We start from the raw sequence: 23137 nt of genomic DNA, 5'->3' as shown, positions 1-23137 counted from the left end.
TCGCTTTGGTGATCCCTTGTGAATAAACTAGCAGCTGAAAGCTTAAATATTATTTTAATAAAATAAACTCTTATTAGCTTTAGCTAGCTAGTGTACCGCGCTAACTGGAAAATGTTAGCATACTAACATTCCACATTACATCCTCTAGATTACAAATAATAATAGTTCAAATGTAGACAACTCACCTAAATTTTAAAAGCTTTAACATATATATATATATATATATATATATATATATATACATACATACATAGCATAGTACAGCTCTAGCTGCTGTCTTTGACTCCAGTTCTATTCATTGTGTTTAATGTTGAGCTGCTTTAAAATGCACAAAGAAAACACACTTGTATATGTAATTTATTAGTTTGGCAACCAGACTTTTCTATGTTTAGTCTAACAGTCTTTCCTTGTGTACTAGTGAGCATGCTAGCATTTAACTCACAGACTCCTAATCACAGTTTTGCCAAAAAATGATATCGCCATACCTTTATTAATTTTTCAACACAACCAAACACTTGAGTTTCCAACAACAACAGCATATCGCGTGTCTCCAATGAGATTGTTTTTAGTCTTCAAATGTTATTCTCATTTAGGACTAGAAATCATATTTATTTTGACCTGTAAATACTACAACACGGCTGAAATGAAGGGATATGACATTTTAAAACTTAACGAGTACTGTTAAAGAGTACTAGTTAAAAGTCACTAAAATGTAGCACTTGAAATTCTTGGATAAATTGCGAAATTTAAAATCTCATTAAAGCATTAATAAATAACATCTAACAAAAAAAGGCCAGCATGCAAAGCTACTAAATTACTTGGGGTAAACTAAATCAAGCTGCAGCTAAATACAGTACATCAGGCATTTCACAAGTCTACTCCTGATGTGTTATTTGGCAACATAAAGTCTGTACAGAATGAGGTTAAGCATACATATTCTTTTATACAAAACAAACATGCTGTGAAACTGGAGAATACGAATCTGTGGTCCATCATCTAACCCCAAACCAGTTCATAGGAACGTCCTTTCAACAAGACAATCAGGAAATGCAATTTGCTTCATAGTGTAACAGTGTGGGAGAGATATCACGTGTTTCCACGTTGACCTCAAAATATCTGTACAGCTCCAGTGGACTGTCTCCAGTAATGCCAGTCAGCTTATCAACCAGTCACAGTGTCTCTTTTGATTTTTTTCCCCCACAGTCTCTTGAGTCAGTTAACAAGCTGTCAAATCTCCGTCAGCATGATCTTGAAGGCGTCTGCGTAGCTCTCGATGCTGAGGATGAAGGTGTCTTCGTTGGAGTAGTGCTCGATGATGTTATCGTCCATGTTCACCAGGATCCTGCCGCAAAAACAGCAAAAGTTTGATTTCGTGTGGAAAAAGTTCAAGCTCCAAGTTAGTTTCCTCTTCCTTTTGTTTGCCTCACTCACCCTTTCTTACTTTTCTTGTACACCTTGGCTATCCTCTCCGTCGGCACGCCATATTTCTCTGATATCTACCGATGAGAAAAAAAAACAGAAAAGAAGCAAAAATAAAAAAGCAGCTTATGAACAGGCGCTCGGGCTGCAAACAAACTGTGCCTTTGACATTAGTTCCCACGTACAAACAGAGAGGCATCACTCACAGCATCCATCAGGCCTCTGAGCGTGGGAGACTTCAGCATCAGAGCGTCGAACACCTCGTCTGTCTCCTTTCTGACATACAGCAGCACTGCAGACAGGAGGGAGGAGAGCAGGCCACCTTTTAGTTTATATACATAATAATGTGCCTATGATTGGAGTGCACAGACGGAAGCACTTAGAGGTATAAATCCTTTTACTACTTTTCATCTGATGTCAACAGTCCTTCGGGGCCACACAAACACATTTTGTTTTTGTGACATTTTACAGACTAAATAAGCGCCGGGAGGCTGCAAAAGGAGGTGGTGTGACTCAGTGAACCTTGCAAGGAATGAACTTTCAGTCTCACAGAAGAAGAAGAAGAAGTGCTTGGAAGAAATGGAAACGTAAGCATCTGTGAAGCTCCAGAACAGCTGCTAAATGTACCTCTATCTGCTAACATACAGAAGATTACCCGGTGAGACAAATCATAGATGCTTCTGAGAACGGTTTCATGTTGCTTATCCAAATAATCAGTTAAATCAAAATGATCGAATTGTTACTAAGCGTAAATAGTGCTGCTCGTGTTACGTATGATGGAAAATATCTGGATGGAAAAGGTTCTGGGCACGGTGTTTCCCTTTCTCGGGCCTGATTTGTTATAAATTGCATCGTTAATCATTAGAAATGTCAAACTCTCTTGCGTATTTCCCTGCTCTCCTTCCTGGACTTTGTCATTTCTAGAAGGTCACTTAAAGAAGACAGAAGAGATGACGTCCAGGTGTAGGAGAAGGCGGCCGTGCTCGTACCTCTCTTGTGCGCCTCCTCTTTGATCTGCTTGTGAGGAGACGGGCACAGATCTTCATCTGACGACCTGAACATCCTCTTCACCACCACACTCCTGTAAACACAGAACAGCGTCAGGTCAAGCGCAAGCACGTCTTCTTTTTTCCATTGCGGTGATGTGCACTTAAACTGCTTTCATTTGCATGACTTATATTTGTATGAAAACAGGAGTTTCGTGTTGACGCGTACTCACCCTTCTCTCTCAATCTCCTCTGTGTTGAAGGTAAACACCTGAAAAGGAAGCTTTAGGTATTAGTGGCAGAAATTAATCTTATTGAAAATATAAAAACACGCAGAAATAAATCTAAAAGTCTTTTCTATATTTCTGCACATATACGATTTACATGGCTCCTTAAAAAACAGTTAAGCAAATGAGACGAGAATGTTTTGCTCGGTTGTTTTTGGAGAAACTTCTCGAGTAGTACAGATTTCTGTTGGGGTATGTATGTGAACCTTCTAAGATGACTTCACCCCGTGTTCGAGGTGACTGATCAGGTGTAATGCTCAGAGTATATTTAACTCCACAATGTTGATGGATTTCTGAATATAAACTGGACATTTGAGGTCCTTACACAAGATTTCTACTGGATTAGGAACTTTTAGGACTTGGATAGCAGGGCTTAGCTCAAGCCGTGTTCAGTTTGGGAGGAGAACCTCTGACCAAGGAACTCCTAAACCCTGCCAAAAGTCCTCTGTGAAGAAGGAAGACTTTTACAATGGCAGAGGTTGCTGGGGAAGTTAAGAAGCTGCCCAGTAGCAAGGCACCAGGTTTGGATGAGATTCTAAAGGCAACAACTGGTGAACCATCTGGTTCTTATATAGCTTTTCTAAACCTGCTCATTCACACAAGCCCTTCTTCTATCTAGGATTCACACAGATTCATATTCCGATGGATGCATTAGATTGAAGCAACCAGGGATCTAAACCACCAGCCTTCCAGTTAACAGATGACCTGCTCTACTTCCTGAGCTACGGCCACCCCAAATGATTTTCATGTGCAGGGAGGCTGGGCTGAGCCTTGGGGATAGGGTAAGGCTCTTGAAGGAGCCTGGAGTAGAACTGTTGATCCTCCAGGTCAAAAAGAGTTTGTCGATATGCTTTGAGATTTTGGTTAGAATGCCCCTTGGGGGCCTCCCTTTCTAGGTTTTCTTGGAGGAAGGGGCCGTAACACTATTATACAGGGTGGTGTATCTTGCAGTAAATTTTAAAATCCATGCCGAATGTAAAGTTTTACATGTAAATGTGTAATGTGTCCCATTCCAGACATGCAGCATATGTCCAAACAATAGTCAAACTCGTCTCGTGCAAGTATGTCTGGAGTCACGGCTGCTGTTCTGCTTCCCCAGCAAAGAGGACGTGTTTTGATCGTTACTGGTTAAATGGCTGAGGAATGAAAGCACTTTGAAATCGGATTATTCTTTTTGATACACCCTGTATATCTTGTCAACCCTGGGAATGCCCCAGGTTCCCCCAGGAAATACTGGGAAGTGTTGCTGGAGAAAAGGATGTCTGGAATACTGACTTTCAGGAAGCAGGTTAATTTTATTCTTCTTTGATTGTATAATTTATAGTTATAATTTGCTTCTTATATTCATTGTTTCATCCTTCCGGGCACAGATCCAGCAAAATATCCCAAAATATCCCAAGCCATCCCAACAACAGACTGTTCTCTCTGTTGAGGTCAGGAAAGCGATTCCGCTCCCTGAAGACCAACACAGAGAGACTGAGGAGGAGCTTCTTCCCGCAGGCGATACGGTCTCTCAATCACACCACCACACAGTACTGACCCACACATATGGTTCTTACACACACACTGGACTTTCTGGACATTGTTTTTGCACAACACTGGTCACTATATTCTTCATTTCCAGTTAATACTTGTACAGCTGCTGTTATTGTGTATATATTTATTTATATTTAGATTTCTTCATACATTCTTATATAGTTCTATATTGTGTATTGTGTATTTTGTTGTACAGTTATTTTATTTTCAACTTTAATTTATATATTTTATCTTATTCTTCCCAGTTAAATTTACCCTTCATTCTAATTTGTGTTGTACAGTTATTTCATTTTTAACCTTAATTTATATTTTATTCCTTCCTAGTTAAATTTACCCTTTTTAATTTTTCATATTTATTTCCTATCTTATTCATAGCCTTTCCTTTTTTTGTTTTCTTTAGGTCACGAGCAGTTGTCCAAGCATTTCACTACATATCGTACTGTGTATGACTGTGTACGTGACAAATAAAATTTGAATTTGAATTTGAATTTGAAATATGGAAGGATGTTGAATTCTTGCGTGTTTGGATTCAGTGTTTTCATATCTCCAAACATAATGCTTCTTATTTATACCCTTAAACTTTATTTTGGGCTCCTCTGGCCAAGAGCAGATGGACAGCAGTAGCGTTCTCTTGTAGCCTTCTTGTGCACACCTTTGTTTTTCAGTCTTGTGCTACAGCTTTTACACATCTGGAGTGATTTTTATGAACCCACCGAGTCTTTATTTGTGTCTGACTGTATATTGATGGAGTTAAAACTCCTCAGAGACGCTTCAGTAACCTTTTCCAGCCGTAGAAGCAACAAAAACGCTTTTTCATAGGTCTTGTTTGCTCATGCCACGATACACTTCCTCCACAATATTAAAAAGATCAGACCTTGATCCTTGCTCGCTATATAAAAACATGGTATCACTTCACACCCAATTCTCATTTCACCTGCTAATCCTCAAGGTTCACATACTTTCACCACTCACAGATAATATTAATGACTGAACATTTTCATATATTTTCATCTCTTTTGTTTAATTCTGCCAAAGACAGACTCGAGGTAAGCTTCCTCTCAGCCTGTAGGCTCTGCAGGCGCGCCATTATTTGTTCCTTTTATCCAGTTTTCTTAATAGGTCTTTGTTTATCCCATTGTGTTTCCTCTTTCATGTTGCCACCTACTGAGTTGGGGCTCTCTTTATCTACTCTAAGGACATGTGTGAAATTCAGATATTTTGGGTTACATTTTTGCAAAAATACAAAGTTTGCTTGAAAAAGAAGAGGTGACCTACCTGTCCGGCTCTCTGCAGGTTTCCAAAGTGAACATCGGGGATGAAGAGCACGGGCTGGGCATCCAAGTCGGTCATGGTCTTGAAATAGGTGGTGTCGGACTTCTTGGTGGCACTTATCACCCCGACGCCTCCGTCTTTCCCTGGAGATAAGTCCAAATGAAAAAAGCAGAATATGAATAGCAACAATTATTACTTATGAAGGGGAGATATATTCACAGTGATTTGCAAACCTCAAACTGAACCCTGGAGCTATAATTTTCTCTGATTATTTTTTCATTTTCATTCAAAACTAAATTATTTCTCACTCGGCTCGTACCTTTCGACTTCTTGCGTAACAGTTTTCTCTCCTCATCCCTTATTTTCCTCTCAGCTCCCTGGAAACAAAAAGAAAAGAGACATCAGTTTGTGTATACGAACAAGCCTCAGAAAAAAAACACATCTGTGTGTGTGTGTGTGTGTGTGTGTGTGTAAGCTTCATTTTGTGCAGAGGATGCATAAACTGACCACTAGAGGGAGGACTGATGTCATGATATAACTGCCTCACTGCAGCTACCTGTCTGAATATTTTACAGTGAGTGCGCCTCTTACTGGTAACTCCCAGCAGCTCAGAACACACAAGTAACTTCAGCTTAATGACTTCACATCAATGCCACATGAACTGAGACAAAACCAGACAGCAGTTAAACTCACAGTAGCGTATTTCTGTTCAAGCTTCTGAATTTAGTTCACTGTTTGAGCTGTTATGTAATCTGTACAGAAAATGAAGGCACGAACTTCATTTATAGTCCTTTAAACTACAACTTCTTTAAGTCACACATTTTAGGCGCCTTTAATTATTAAAGAAACAGCTCACAACAAAGATTAATGAGGGTTTTTTTAAGGAAACAGGTCACAGTTCATGAAAAGAGTTTTTGAGGGTATTTATTGTCACCCTGAGTAACACAAGGCAAGTGCATTTTTATATCCATTGTATTCAAGAAAAGGCAGACACCTGATATCTCCATAACTGGGCAACTCACACCAAAACAATCTAGATGGACAAAAACGGCATTATAGGCCAGAGGGTAAACATGCACATGTGCGATTGGAGTGGGCTGTCCCTTTAAAATCTCTCCTGAGAAATGAATGAGTCAAGAAAATAAGAATAATCAAACTTACTAAACAAATAAGGCGCATTTGGTTCTGGCTAAAGGACTCCACATATAAAGAAATACAGAAGAAGTGATCTATCACCTTGTCACAGAAGACCTTGATCTGTGAGTAGGCCCTGTGCAGCGGCCTGTTGCTGCGGTTGTTGTAGCTATAAGTGTCAATCTGGATCATCAGAGGAAGACCCTTCACCCCCTTCTGAGACGAGAAGTCTGTGCTCAGGCAGTTCACTGTGATGAAGATCTTCAGGGACACAGAACAAGGAAGGAGAGGTGGAAATGTTAAAATACTTTAACTCTGCAATTTAGGAATAAAAGTACACTCAGTCCTCACTTTTTTAGATACGCTGCTCTTTAACGCAGATATCCAATCGGCCAATCACATTGCAGCAACTCAGTTCATTTATGCATGCAGACATGGTCAAGACAACCAGCATCAGACAGCTGTCAGACAGTATTTCAGAAACGGATTTACTGGGATTTTCCCACACAATCATCTCTAGGCTTCACAGGATGGCATCACGAGCTCGAATAACTATCTTTACAACCAAGGTATGCAGAAGAGCATCTCTGAATGGGCTACAGCAGCAGAAGACCACACTGGGTGACACTTCTGTCAGCTCAGAACAGAAAATTTAGGCTGACCAAAATTGTACTCTGGAAGATTGGAAGAATGTCGCCCGGTCTGATGAGTCTCAACTTCTGCTGCAACTTTTAGATGGTGGAGTCAGAATTTGACATAAACAACATGAAACCTTGGATCCATCTTGTCTTGCATCAATGATTTAGGCTGCTTGTAGGTGTAATGGTGTGGGGAAATTTTCTTGGCACACTTTGGGCCCCTTAGTACCAATTGAGTATCATTTAAACACAATGTACCCATCTTCTAATTGCTGCTTCCAGAAGTATAACACGCAAAATCTCAAATCACCCCAATGAGTTCAGATGTACTCTGATGGCCTCCACAGCCATCACATCTCAATCCCACAGAGCACCTTTGGGATGTTGTGAAATGAGAGATTCACATCACAGAACGTGCAGCAACTGTGTGATGCTATCATTTCAATATGAATCTAAATGTCTGAGGAATGTTTCCAGCACCTTGTTAGAGTCTGTCCATATTTAAATCCCAAAGCGAGCCAGCATGTTTTAATTTTAAAACTCAAATGTTCGGCATACATAGTTTTGTCAGCTCTGAAACACCTTTAGTTAGCCAGTGGGAGCCTTTCCCTCCCTTTTTTTGACAGACACTTGGCTGTTAAGTGTCTAACAAACAAAATTCCTTTCCCCTGCGATGTGTTTTCTTCTCAGCAGATAAAAATCAAAAGTACAGAGATAACAGATCAGTGAGAAACTGTTTTCTTTTTCATGTGGTGGTGTTCCCATCAGTTAGAAAAAAAAAAATCTGTTATGTTTCTGCTTTTCTTGTTCGTCAAGCCTCGGCACACATCGCCATCAATCTTTGGTCTGTGTTATAAATGTGCAGTACAACAAAAGCCAAGGAGGTTGGTCATTAACTTGAACCATAAAAACTCCATTATCTACAGCAGCCAAGAGGAAAGCCTGTGGAGAAGAGGCAGGGTCAATGCTAAAGCGCCATTCTTTTATTATTCTCTGCTCTGCAGTACTTCTCTCACTTTTATTTTCTCTGATTTTTCTATTTAAACACCAAAGCTACAACCGTTAACTGCACCACCCGTTTATAAATACATGGCAGAGCAAGGTGAGCCGCTAAAAAGAAAAGAAAAAAATTGATAAAGATCGAGTAACTGTTTCTCAACAGCACCCTGTTGGAAGACTACCAGCTTAAATCCTTGAGATGTACTTTAGTGACATGTAGGAAGATTACTCGGCCTCATAAAATGAAAATAAAATATTACATGGGAACTTATGCTGTGCACTCTCTCTGGTTTCTATTTATGAAGCATTAAAAGTTTAAAATAATAAATAAATATAATAAAAATAATCAAGTACTTGTGCAAAGGGCTAACAAAAAAATCTCCCATTTCTCTCAGAGTAGTTTGTTTGTCTTCCCGTACAATAATAACTTTTCTCTCTAGGGGCTCTTGTGTCTAAATATTATGTAGCATTGGTCCATTTTTATGCTCGGGCGGGTCAAATCCTGCTGTTTTAACAAAGCTGTGTCTCTCTGATAGACACAAGGTGTTTTTAGGCTTCAGTGCCGTGACCCACGGGCATTAGAAAATAGTGAAACAGGTATGTTACTCTCAACTCATTACAAGGTGGTGCTTGCAAACGTCCCTGGCTGTCACTGGGCAGGCATCACTTTTCAGTCTGCAGGGATAATGGTGTAAACAACCATATTGTAACCCAAACCACAACCTCTTCTTAAACCTAACCAAGGAGTTTTTGGTATCTGCACCTAACCTGTCACTAAAAGCAAAGGTTAAACTGAATGGAAACAAATAAAAATTAATCTCCCAAAACTGGGACAAAAACTGTGATTTCTTGGTGACAGAACTGTGACTTCTGAATGCAGCTCAACAAAAGAAGGCCAATAACTCTTAATATTCGATATTTTCCACTGCTGATGAGTCAAATCAACAATGTCAAAGGACATGCTGACATGGGCACAGTATTTAAACGTTGCATCTGCAAGCCACTTTGCAACCCACCATCACCTAAGCCCCTCTTTTTTCTGCTGTGTCTGATGTCGCAACTGTTGTTCTGGGTTTTGCAGCTGTTTTGATCTCTTTAGGCTTCACACAATAGAACAGTATAACAGTTGTAATCTTCCTTTGACTAAAGCGGCCCCTGACATAAGTTTTTCTTCAAATAAAAAGCACTTAAAGCAGGAACCTCTGTTTCAGGCGTGCACACCATATCATTTGCGCTTTACTCTGAAAATAGTTCTATTGTGTTTAATTGAGGCTCAGCCTCTGGGTGTTGTGTTCTTCTTTATTGCCTTACATCTTATTCATTTGACAAGCAGTGTTTTTCAACTTGCTATCAGGCATATCAGGCGTGTAAAAACATATCATGGAAGTGAAAAAGACTCTGTCTCTTTAAAGTCCTCCTGGTTTTCTTTTAGTCCTGACAGAGACGAGCAAATACACTAAACTAGCAGGGCAGTACACCTGTTTCCGTGGTTCAACATGCATACGTTCAGGCTCAATAGTTGTGCAGATTCAGAGAGGCAAAAAGAGTGACAGAAGGAAAGAAAGACAGAAAAAGATGAACAGACAGAGCAAATATTTATCTAGAGAAGTGAGCTTGCATTTTCTCCAGCACTGTCTTTGTCCCCAGGCTGCTATTACAATGAAAGAGGCACACAACACGGAGTGATTCACACAGTCGCTGGTGCTCACACAGAAATGAGGGCAAAACAAACAACAGAGGGTGGGGACGGAGACTAGTGTGTGTGTTGGCCCTTGGGGGCACTCTGGAGTTCAAACACCGGCGGGGCTCCGTTTAAGGAGTGGCCACAAAGGAGGACAAACAGAGCAAAGCTACGCAACACTGCCCGGCAGTTTTATGACACGCAGTCAAAACCACTCCGATCACAGCGGCAGAAACCATTTGCCAACGTTTTAGGAATCAATTGTTGATTTCAAAATGAGCGCAAGAGCGTTAGTGATGCCTACGGGTCAGGCAGGTGCTTGCATCACATTCGAAAGTGCTTTTGTTTGCCAACAACTGAATCAGCTCAAAAAACCTGTCCCACTGCTTTTTCTTATTTCCAACACGCCTCCAGCAAGAGTAAATACTATGGAGTTTCTGGGAAAATTACAATGACATTTATTTCCTACACACACACGCACACGCACACGCACACACACACACACACACACACACACACACACACACACACACACACACACACACCCAGCCGTAATAAATTTGTACCTTGGCCTCTTCGTTCACATCCCAGGTGAAGGAGACGGCGTTGTAGGCGATTTCTTCAATGTTGCTGATCGTGTTGAAGCTCTCCTTGTAATCAGCTGTGGGGACACACGGGGACACGGTTCATTTCAAGTATGAGTTCTTCAGCAAACAGTCATACCGCCCCTCAAACCGGTCAATAAAAGCAGGTAGCTATTGTTATTTAAGATAAGCAATGAAATGACACGCTTCACTTTTGTGAGATAAAGCCTTATCGGCAAGAGCAAACAGAGACTCGGGCTTCAAAGGCAGCAGGAGGAAACACAGAAGACTATTGGCCGCAGAGGACCACATTAAAAGCCAGTCAGATGAGTGCATCAGATTCATATTGTTGACCTCAGACTTACAAACAGGATGGACTTGCAGGGCTGTGGTATGCTGGCATAATGACTCACATGTGGTCCGGGATTTTATTTCAATGTAAAGAGTGAATCATGACTATCATTACTGTAAGAATGAATTTACGTCTGTCTATTTTAGCAAAGAGATTTCACGCGTCCCTTCATTTTGAGGATTTAGACTGTAAAACTGCGGAGAGATTTGTGCTCATGTGGCCCATTTCCAAAGGTTTATATCGTTATTTGGAAGGAACGCCACAAATATGCAGATAATGAAGAAAGCATTGCCTGCCACACAATTTTTTGCCACTAAGTAAAGTATAGAATCCATCATCCATCCATCATCTCCAAGAAATAGCCTTGGAATAAAAATCTTCGTGTGGGAGGATGAGATCCAATTGTGATCAGTTCAATGCCCCCCGCCCCCTCTGTCAGTGACTGCTCATCTCCTCCCTCAACCTAACCACCGTTACAGCAATACTTCCTGCTTTCTGAACAGGTGCACAAAGCTGCAAGGCGAGCAGCAACAACATGCCTGTCTGCTAACAGCCCACTTTAAGTAGGCTCATTCAAATGATCCATTCTGTGACGCTGCCCAGGGGCACGACGGATCCCGCCTCATCCCCACTAACCCCCACGACTCGCTATTCACCTCAGATCACCGAATATCTTCGAGTTACCGCCGCGCAGTCTGAGCTAGCTGAAGCTGCACACCTATAAACAGAAACTCATTACACTAGCAAATGCCAAACAGGGTGTCAAAGAATTGCAGGCTGAAAAAGCTACCACACTTCCTCCAAACAGACGCACACATGCGATTACATGAAAACAGCAGTAAAATACCTTTAATTTCCAAGTAATCATGTTAATGCTGAGATGAATTCAAGTTCTTGCTTTGCAGTTATTTGAAGACTATTTATGTAATTTGATAATAAAATGTGCCATATAATCTTACTCTTTCTCTTAACTGTGTTTTCCTATGTGTCTATGAAGGGACCAGGAAAGCAGACAGCTACATTTGGTGCACCTGGGCAAAGCAGTCCTGGATGACAGAAACTCTTATGTTGGCTCATTAACACCTAAATTAGCATGCTTTCCCTTTAGTTAACCTCTTTTTTATTTAAGTTTTGCGACTCATCTCTCGTTTCATTTAGTTATAACAATCTCTTATTTTATTGTCGTCCGCTGTGTGATCATTTCTGCACTTATCGTAGTCTGGGAACCCGTCTAGAAAAAGTGGGCTCCTATCCAGGATCTGAACACTGAGCCCTTTTGCAAACTGAGGTTTTATCTTCTAGGATTGCCTGGGTGCCCTGTCACAGCAACAGCACAGTGGCTCTAGATCCCTTTAAAAGTACAGTTCAGCATTTTGAGAAATGTTGTTATTAGATGCCTCATATCACTTTCAAATCCGTGGTCACAGTCAGGAAACAGGAGGCTCTGTTTATCATCAAGACTACTATACTTTCTGTCTGTCCTGAATACACAGTAAACCAAACAAACACGACTAAAAGTCAATAATGGATCTTCCACAGGGCTTTAGGAAAACATTTAATGCCAAGATACTGAATCCTGAGTTGGCCCATGTGAATCCTAGAAAGTGCTTTGAGTGCTCAACTCAGTTGCTGCCTCTGCAAGCTGCTTTGCAACCCATCCTCCATCCTAGCTCCTTGTCCTCATGCTATAACCAAGTTGCTGTGCATACTTTTATCTCGGAAATCAGATGTCACTCCTGACCTTTGTGGGTCCAGACTTTATTTTGCTCTTGAGCTCCATGTGTATTTGTGACACACTAAATAAGCAAGCCACAAATACATAGCAGTGGTTGCTGTTTTACAGTTTTACTAATGTCAACATGCATTTGGATTGTGAAGTTGGAGTTGCTGGGATTTCTCCAACTTCCTGAGTTGGAAATTTGACTTGATGGGTGTTCCACTTGAAAATTCTGATTTGGAAGTTGGGATTTACCACTTCAAATTGAATTCTACTATAGCTGCAACCTTCAAATCTTCTTTGTAAAGTAAAGTTTTTAACCCAAGCTTTTCAGGAGGAAGCGTGCACGTCATTACGTAATAAAAAGCAAGGTGGATGTAAAGGAAAAAAGGGGAAAAGGTTATTTATTCCACACATAACTACAACTACAAAACAAGCCTCCAGTTGAACTCTTGATTATATGTTTATCTTACTAATATACCTTAAACAACTGTCAGAAAACTGTTGCTCCACATCGTGCTTACTTGCCTAACTTAATCCACGCATGCCGGGCCGGCCCAACCACACAGACCAACAGACAGACAAACAGAACAGACTCACAAAACCAGGGAGAAAAAATGGAGCTCAACATTTACAAAATCAGCTTAAAAAAATCAAGAACAAACATTAAAAACGCAACAAGTTAAAGCTCATAACATATTATTTAAATGTGACTTAATATATTCAAGCTAAATATTGGCCTGAATTCTCTATGACTACAACAGCAGCATTAATCATATATCTTTTGTCTCTGATTAGAGCCTACTTTCACTAAAGTGGTCCTGACACAACTGTCTTTGAAAATGTTCAGTTCTTCCAGTGGATCTACCCATCCGAGAGCAAACTGACCAATATTTTCTTGACTAAAAATGAAAGAAGTCCAAAATGTTAACGGGTTTGGCATCCTCTGGATCGTCTCTCCCGGCAGATGTAAAGATGTGTGTGAATTGTAGGCTGATTGGGACTTGTCTCGGGTTGTATAAATATAAGAATTAAGATGAAGATCTAAACTGGGGAAGAATTACTTCCAACAGACCACGACCAGCTAAGGTAACAGTGTGGCTAGCATTCCTCTCCCTGTCCTGACAAGCTGCCTATGTCTGTGTGTGCTTCTCCCATCGAATTCTCCCACATACCTCTACATCTCCGCTCTCCGAGCAGGCCCTAGCTTGTCAAAAGGCAAACCGCCTACTCGCTTCTCACACACACTCATTCAACAAGGCGTAGAAAAAGACGGTTCAAATTCAAATGCATCAACTGAAAATCGACGGCAGACAAAAGGTCAAAAGTGTGACGATTACGAGTCTTCAGATGAGAACGCGTTTACCCGTGGGAAACGCTGTGAGACGGAGTTTCACAACTTCAAGTTGAACCCTGCTTTGGATTATTGTTTTTCTCTCTTTTCACAATTATTTCTGCTCAGTCTCCCAGGTAATGTGAAAGAGATTAGAGGATTTAAGTGGTGGGTCTCAGCCATACGTAGACATTAGGAGACTCAGGTGTGTGTGCGTGTGCGACGGCCCAGCCTTTTGTCTGATGGTGGGCAGCTGTACGGCCACAGACAGACATCTGGGTGGAGGCTTGTTTGCTCTCAGTTTAGCAATGCTGTGTTTATTGGTTAAGCACATTCCAGCATAAATGTGTCATCTTGTCCTTTGCTTTGTGCGTTTTCATTCACTCATCTGTTCAACATGGGAAGGAACATGAAGACAAAAAGATGGAGGGAGGCAGTGAAAGTCTCACCGATGTCCAGGACTCGCTGTTTGGCCGTGTGCTGCCGGGAGTGCCAGTACTTCCAGTATTTAAGCTGCTCGTCTCGGTTCTTATCCTCACTGAACACCACCATGATCACACTCTGAGGAGGGAGACGAGACAGAAAACAAAACGTTAACACGACTTATGAGTCAGACAACACCAGTCCTATCTGACATTCATTTTTATATTACAGCTTGGCTTTTATTTGTAACTTTGGACTCAGATTATCTCCAGAGAGTTGCATCAATATAACAACAAAAAGGGGATGATCACCTCAAAATTTACCCAAGTTTTAATAAACTCTGTCTGAGTGATTAGGGTTAACTGTTTCCTGCTTATCCTAGCCAAACTGCTCACATCATAATGGCCAAGCTATGAAAAAAAAATCACATTTTATGAAGTTAAAGGCACATATTTTGCTACTTCACAGCTTCATACTGGACTCTATCTTAATCTGAGAGTTTATCTGCACTTTCCATCTGCAGCCAGAGCCGGGCCTTGAGATGACTACATTAGCGATAATACTCTTATTGACACCACAAAGAGAAAATAACAGAAAATCCGCTTTAAAAGTGAACATTTGGAGGAGCTTGAAGCCTTTTAGCTCAAGGGGATTACTCCTGCATATGGTGACCTCATTTGGGAGTTTGGAAATGTGTAATACGATCAGCAGCCAATCACATAAAATAAGGAAAAGAACAACAGATTCTCCTTAATTTCTTACCTTTGTTTTAGCTCTGTTTTTGATCTCCACATATTCTTCTGGGCAGTATCCGATTCATAACATCTGAGTTTATATTTTAGCAATTTTAGCAATTTTACTTGCTACAGGTCATAATGCCGAAAGAGAGATTAAAGACGGATGTGGACATGCTCACCCGGACTTTACTGATGGGGTGTCGGAGGCGCTTGTTGGCGCTGAGCTCGTTGAGCGTCACAGCGTAGAACTGGCCTTTGTTCAGGTAGGTCATCGGCCCTTCGCCCTGCTTCTGACGCAGCGAGCGCGTGGCGTCCAGCGTGTACTGGAAGCTGTCGCTGTACACACAAACACACCGAGAGCCCCGTGACTGGAAATGACAATCGCACCGAAAGGCTCTTCTGGTTACAAAATGGTCTGCATGTGAACATTTACGCCACAGCCACTGTGATAGCAGGTGGGCTTGAGTCACTTACATTCCCTCCTGATGAAATAAGAAGTCACCTGTGGCTAGAGAGGAAGGCGAGTGGTACTTCTGTTGAAAAGGCACAAAAACACAGAAAAAGAGGAAATTATTCAATATAAAGGCACATTTTAGAGGAACTGCTCAAACAATGCTGCAGGTGGAAAGACGTGAAGGTCCTGGTCAGCTGGAGACCTCCGAGCTACAGGGAGCACATCGGATGGACGAATGTAGTGAGCCTTTAACCTCTGAGTGATTCATATTTGTACATTTATCAGTCTCTGTCCAGCATATACAGTTCAAATCATCAGCAGTCCTCTTGTGTTACATTTCCTGTTTTAGTGCCTGCTTTATTTCTCTTCCCGGCATGCCTTCTAGCACCTCATCATTCATGCAGCGGTGGTTTATAGGATTATAATAACAACACAGCAAAAAGAAGAAAAGAAGCAGACCTGATCCTGTCATTGCAATGCATTGTGGTCTACTGAGCAGCTTTGGACAGTTGCTATATTCGCTGATTATCTTGTAGATTTACTGGCATCAACAGCACATAAACTACAATGCCCAACAAGTTTAGCACCAACAGTGTGCTTTTTTTGTTCAGTGTTCCCTTAAAAAGAAGCCGATTCTATGTTTATCTTCATCAGTGTCTGTTCATGTCACACTCTTTCCATTCTCACCGCGTCTCGTTCCTCTTCGTACGGACTGTCAGGCGGGCTCTGCTCGTCGTCTTTGGCGTACGAGTTGTGACTGACCGTGGTCACCTCATACGGACTCTGTTCGTAGATCACCCGCGCCGAGTCTTCTCCTTCCACCCTGTAGTGAGCCCCCCCTCCTGGCATGAAGACGGGCGCATATACCTCGGCCTTCACCACGGCAACAGCCGGAGAGCCTCCGTCCCCCGACCCCGTCGAGCCGCTGAACTGCTCCCGCTTGGTCTCCTGGTGCTCGGTGTTCAAGGACAGGTTGACGGGGACGGACTTGAGGACCTGAACGCGGTTGTCCACCATCTCCACCTCGCTTTGGCTGCTGGGGTTGTTCTGCAACATCGGCCTGAATAAAAACATGAAATTAATAGGATTACATGTGTTTCCTTGTGAAACGCACAAACTATTAGATAGTAAAATTATTGGGTGAGCTACATCTTGAGGTAAATGTCTGCTGCTCTCTTTACGGCCTCAACAAAAAAAAAAAAAAAATAATAATAATCATAAGTAGCCCTAAAACTGATGTTCGTTTTAGTAAAAGAAAGGTTCCCTGTGGTGTCTTTTGTGTGGGTTTGATGTACGCTAAAGCAACAAATGGAATAAAACAGGTAAAACATGCATTCACTATAAATAGATATCTGTATATGAATATGCAAAATCTGTCTGCAGGAGGCAAAAGCTTTGGCACTTCAGGAAGCTTTTTGGTTTATGAACAATCAGGTTTTGGTTGCATGCAGGTAAAAAGCCTGCATGGAGGGCATAAAAGGCTAAGCATTTGATGAACTGCGATCTCAAGACCACTGATTATAATCTGATGATGTTTAATGCAGGTTTTTGTAATTTATATGAATACAGCAGTGACTTAGCCGATTCCCAGAAAAATCACATTGCGACTGTATTTTGTGCTTCTTTGCTGTTTTTTAACTTCAGGGGGTCGTTTTTTGGCTTAACTCTAATAAACATGGTTACAGAGGGTCAATGCAGGTCTTTAAAAAAGTCCCCTTTTCATATTTTAAGATGTAAAAATGCGTTCGCCACTAAAATACAACACATGCAGGTTTATGTAGAAGAAGAAAACTCCAATGAGAAGCTGCTTTCATTTAAAGGTTAGCACTAATTTGCAAGTCAGCGTTGAAGAGCTGAAAAATAATAATAAAATAAATGTAATGATGCTCCCAGGCACAGTTTCTCTAAACACTCACGCAGCATGTTGTCTAAATGGAAATGAGGCGATGTTTCCCTTTTTACAGATCAGTAAGTAGATAACAGCAGTTTGCTCCCAGAGCCGGAGCGTATTATATCATCAAATCTTTTGTATTCTTCTTTTTTCCTCAGGGAGCGGGAGCCTTTCATTGGCTTCAGTCCAGTCTGGGCTTCTTTCTTTCAGTATCAGTGCTTGGAGTGAAACAAGACTCACTGATCTGTGATATTTTCACACGTTCATGCTCCTGGTGTTTGTCTCATATCACTGCGACCTTAGATTAGATGACTCGCTACTATTGTAACTGAAAGCAATTTTTGAAGAAATGGCTTTTTGTATTAAACAGTTTTCATAGAACATCTTTTTAACTGTCTACTTTCATTGCACTGAGCGCCCTTGTTTGTTTCCACCTGCTGCTGGAAACGTCGACCACCATGTTGGGTGTATTTTCGTGGTGTTTCGAACGAGGCGAGTGTTCACTGACCTCTTCTCCTGTTCCTCTGTAATTTCAGTGGCTTTGGAAAGTTGCAGAAGTCTCTTTTCTTTGGGCACCTACAGAGAAAAGGAGGACAGTCAAGTCACTCTCGGTCAAGCCTATAAGGGAGCTGTAGCTCCCAGTTTAGTGTCCCACATGCAACATGTCACCTGTTTACGTCAGACCTCTGTGCTGTGTAATGTTTCAGTCGATTCAGTTAAAACAATTGTCATTGTGGTCTGATTTAACTTATTTGACAAATCTAAATAGAAAGGAAATGTCCAAAATATGTTAATTAATATGCTGCTACATTTTAATTATTATTTCATCTCCTTTCAGCCAGCTTTCCTCTGATTGGCTGCCCCTCACAAACAAAAAGCTCTGATCAGCAGGTGAGTGCCTGAGATGACCATATTGGGGATATCTGATCTCAGTGACATCATAAACGTCAATCAGTAGAAAAACTGTGTTCAGAGCTTTTAGACAGGGCTTACTTGCACACACACCGAGTTCATTATCACTTTTGCTATGTTGAATGTTTCATTAATGGTACAGATGCATGAAAGAATCAAAGGCGAAGGACAACAGGTGCTCTTTATGAGGGTTTTGGGCACCTTGTAGTAGTCGTAGAGCAGACCCAGGGCGTTGGCACTGTCCTCGTCTCCATTGATGCTCATCATCGCCTTGGTGGCGGCTGTCAGCGGGTTCTCCAGGTACGACCGCCACGCCTCATCCTCGCTGGTGTACGCCCTCCTCTCGTTGGGGACCACCACTACCAGACGTTTGCTTGAGAAGCACAGGGATTTAAACACTGTTTTACACATGTACAGTTTTTTTTGGTAGGCGATCAAAAAAACATGACAACTGTTATTTTCCAGGCTGAACTGTGATGGATGAACTAATTAGCTAGAGCAGCGTTCACGCCTGTCTGTTTTTCTCTGTGTGTTTTCCTCTTTGCTCTTTAGGCTCACTTAAGATCAGATCAGAGACCAGTTAAATACACACAGTGTTGCCACAACATCTCTCTGAGCTCAGCCAATCACAGGAAAGGCTCCGAATGTGGCAACTTGCACAACGAAATGCTCCTGTCATGTCTGACAGTGGCCATTTTTCATTTGGCTTTCATGTTTGTGGCTTCAACACACTTCTAGACATTTACACAGGAAATATTAATGAGAATTTTTTTCTTTCATAGATCTCTGTGTAAGTGTATGAAAGATCCGCTTTCTCTATTTGTGCACTGCGACCAGTGATGCAAAAGCTTTATACAGAAAATAAAGGGCAAAAGAGAAGCTCCGCTGTGTCTTCCTTATACTGAATCACACAAAAAGGCACGATGGCATGCTTTCTTTACCCGGCTGCAAATAAATAATGCTCCTGCCTTTGGATCGAGCTTGTATTGTGAAAGAGGGTCGCCGGAAAGCAGACGTCTGAGCGATGTTTAGGAGTTTTGGAGCTTTAATCTGCTGGGTTTGAGTAAATGTTAACGCTGTGTGTCAAAATAGAGGCAGACACCTGCTGCTTCCACTTATGCGGGAGACAGCAGCTCTGCAGAAAAACTGGAAAATCAACTATGGGCAGCCACACTTTGACAACCATATTTGTTGCAACATATACTTCTAATAGTGATGATAATGGATGAAATAATAATTGATTATCGTGTTGGGAATGATCTAACTAAATGAAATAAGGCATAAGATTATTTTTAATGCAGTTAATCCCTGTTATAACAATATTAGACACAATTACAATTTAAATTACACAGAATTTGGAGAAAGCAGGACACCTGTAACATCTGGTCTGTATTATTAATATTATTATGATTGTTAAGGAAAAAATAACAATTTTAATTTTTAATTTTCAAGAGCAAAATCCTTCTGACTCTATTAAAATTTTAGCGCTGCAGTCCAAAGGTTGATTTCTTTAAAATAACTGTTAATAAATAAAGGAGTTTGTATATCCCGTTAGAAAACAACAGAAGAGACCAGCAGGCTTTACAAACTGTTCCCATTCACAAGCAGATCCAACACGCTCTCTAGGCCTTAAATAGGAGGAGGGAATGAAACGATGCAATGATATCCAAAAGCAGCACAAAAAAGTATATTTTTTTAGTTAAAGTGTTTAAAAATAACAGTCCTTGCACCCTGAAGGTTTTCCCATCAGTCAAAAATGGCGAATTCACCTCTAATGAAATCCACGGCGCCAAGCTTGTCAGCTTCTCCTCCAGGCCCTAGAACAGCTTCATATCTGTCATAAACAGTCCAAACGGAGCGAAACCGGTACGCGAGCCCCATTTTACACCCCCCTTATTATTATTATTTTTTAAAGTGTGTGTGTCCTAAACAAAGGTAATCCCGGGTTTAAAGCAGCTTCGTTTTAATAACAGACTCAAAAGAAAACACTTGAACAACTTTCTCCCCCCCGCATGTAGAAATCAGCAAAGATCCTCTCCTCTGGCTCGATCACTTACTTGTCTGTCTCCTGTGACATATTTAGCTTCCTCTACGATTCTTCCTTGTGAAACTGGACTTTCAAGTCGGAGCAGGTAATAGAGTGAGAGTCAGTTGCCAGAAGTTGGGCTACAGGTAAGTCGACTTTTTCTCGCCCCGCTTCTTTTCTCCCTGCCCCTCTCTCCCTCTCTCTCCTCTCTCTCTCTCCCTGTGTTTGTGTTTGGCTTGCCTCTCCTCCGCTCCTTCCACCTGGGCAGGTAAGGCAGCAGCCAATCCCTCTGCGTCTCTCTCGCTCACCTTAAACGTAGATTACGGTGACAAACATCAGCGTGTCATACTTAGCGCATTGCGATATTTGCCATGACTCTCTTTTAATGGCAGCCGGTCAACTTTGTGGCTCTGAATTCTTTCACAGTGGAACAATTGAGGCTGAGGGCGAGTCTGCCCGCTGATTGGCTGCTGTCGAGGGGAGAGGAGATCCGATTGGCTGCTGGGGGCAGGTAGAGGCCCACCTTACCTGCGAGCGAAGCAAAGACGCCGCAGTGACACAGAAAACGAAGACACACAGGAAACAGATTAGATTTACGGATTTTTACGGCTTCAGATATGATTTGATTCTGTTATGATTGATTATGTTTGAAACAGGAGGACTCGAGGCGTGACTGCACAGCCTCGAACTGGCCACTCACTGCCTCAGGCTGTCTTTCATTCCCCCATCGGCTGATTTTACTTCTGACCCCTCAGATTTCAATAGTGACTCGTGTGTGTGTGTGTGTGTGTGTGTGTGTGTGTGTGTGTGTGTGTGTGTGTTCCAGGTAATCTCAGAGCAGAGCGAAGGCAGGGAGGAGCCCTGTCATTAGCTGACACAATGCCATTGTCCCCTTAATGAAGCTATTGTATAAGGAGATCCCAGTGTTTAGGAATACCCTGCCAGAGCAAACAGTGTGTGTGTGTCTCTGTGTGTGTGTGTGTGTCATACAATGACTGTGGAAGTGGTCAGGTGGGGTGCAAACAATCTATAATTGCTGAATATAAAACTTCATTTTTCTTTTTTTAATGAAGACGGTTGATGGACACAAGTGTCCATTCACAGAGCAGAGACACAGCAAATAAAACTATACTATATATACTCAGTATATAAACAATATGTCGACTTGTTTGGTCAAAGAGAAACAGGATAAGTGGTAGGAAATTAATTATTTGAGCACAATTGTGATATATGTTATTTTTGAAAGCTGAATAAATGGTAAAATAGTTTAAGATTTTAAACAGATAACGCTGTAAACAGATTTACAGCTTCTTCTATTTTTAGGTTTTGACCCCCTGGACATGAGTTTTAATGTGTAATGCATTAATGAATTTAATACCATGAAGTCTAAGTAAAAGAGAATGATGACAGGTAATCTAACCCCATACTATAAGAATATCTCATTTCTATCTTTCTCCCAAGTCCTGAGTGTCAGAGAGTCAAACATATGAATCCAGCTGAAAATGATTTCCTTTTATTTGCACCCCCCTCCCCCCTTTTTCTTAGCTTTTCTTAGCTCTTACAGAGTTACTGAGTTACAAAGACTGTAACATGTTCACAGTAGCCTCACCATAATTTGCTTTTACATCAACAAAAATGAGTATAATTTAATTTACATTGTTACATCTTTTTGTATGTTTTTAGTCGCAGGATTGAGAAGTGTTTTATTTAAAATGTGCATATTTACCCACAAAAAATGCAGTGCTGTGCACAGTCAAAATCTGTAAAAATACAGTTCAGTGCACCAGTTTGAAGCATTTTTATCCATGCTACTTTTTTACTGTTAATTTTCCTGTGTTTTTTTAACCTCTCATTGAGTTATATCATTTACCATTTTGGGAAATTTCCATAAAAATTAGCAATAAACTGGGAGACAATGACTCTGTGCTGAGTGTTGCTCATATATAAGGAAAATCCCAGTAGACCTGTGATTCTGTTTAATCTGCATCACTGATACAGCTTAAAGTATAAAACTCCTTTATTTTACTCAAAGAGAAGTTTAAAGGAAGGACCTGTATATCTATATGTTATTATAGAGTATTAGTGGTATAAATATTTAAGTAAGCGTATAAAAAGTGAAATTCTTCTGCTGCCTTTGTTTTCTCCTTTGCATTTCAGGGGGAAACAAATCACGTTTCATCTCCTCCGAACCCGAGCAGTTGTCTAAGTCTGCACCTGAGTTTTGTTGAAGCTTGAGAAACGGCTGGGGAGACGTTTCCAAACTGGTTTGATGGAAGTGTTTGCATGACAACATGCCAGCCTTTTGCTTATGAATGCTTTCGGGCGCCTTTATATGGAAATCCAAAAATTACGTTTCAGATTCAGTTAAACCGTCAGCAGTGTGTGTGCGTGCATGTGTGTTCCTGTTTGTGTGTCTGAGGATGCGTGTGTTTGCGTGCCCTGTTGGTGATTACTATCCTCCCTTGTCCAATTTGTTTTACAGAGCACCTGGGCCTTGGCTGAGCTCTCTCTGTGTACGTGTGTGTGTAAATGGGACTGCTAGATAAATACAGGTGGGGTCCCTTTCTTCTGACAACACACAGACTGAGTGAAAGAGCAACAGAGAGACAAAAGAAGGAAATAAAAATGTTCTATTCAGCTCTGTTGCCTACCTCCTTCCAGCTTTATTGCTGCATTTTAAGATGCATGTGATTACAGAAGAAATAGATTCAACAACACCAGAGAGGTGCAAAATTACAGCGAGGGCTGTTACATTA

At 41.2% G+C, this 23137-nt stretch overlaps 1 protein-coding gene across 1 annotated transcript; it reads right to left on the bottom strand.

Moving 5' to 3' along the window:
• Window positions 1–1227: 1227 nt before the first annotated feature.
• grhl2b (grainyhead-like transcription factor 2b) lies at window positions 1228–20432 on the bottom strand. Its single transcript, XM_085345930.1, has 16 exons — window positions 20413–20432; window positions 18557–18728; window positions 17952–18019; window positions 16240–16612; window positions 15573–15631; window positions 15278–15434; window positions 14388–14499; window positions 10519–10613; window positions 6737–6895; window positions 5820–5877; window positions 5504–5643; window positions 2639–2676; window positions 2409–2500; window positions 1626–1711; window positions 1432–1496; window positions 1228–1342 (listed from the first exon to the last, which is right to left on the bottom strand). Exons 1-16 carry the CDS (start codon window positions 20430–20432, stop codon window positions 1228–1230), a joined length of 1809 nt encoding a protein of 602 aa, XP_085202056.1.
• Window positions 20433–23137: the final 2705 nt, after the last annotated feature.

The sequence above is a fragment of the Diplotaxodon limnothrissa genome, linkage group LG22 (genome assembly GCF_057381915.1).
Source record: "Diplotaxodon limnothrissa isolate DT_005_m linkage group LG22, D_limnothrissa_male_GT1.1, whole genome shotgun sequence".
NCBI lineage: Eukaryota > Metazoa > Chordata > Actinopteri > Cichliformes > Cichlidae > Diplotaxodon > Diplotaxodon limnothrissa.
Note: the sequence above shows the minus strand (reverse complement) of the source record. Positions and strands in the feature narration are given on the sequence as shown.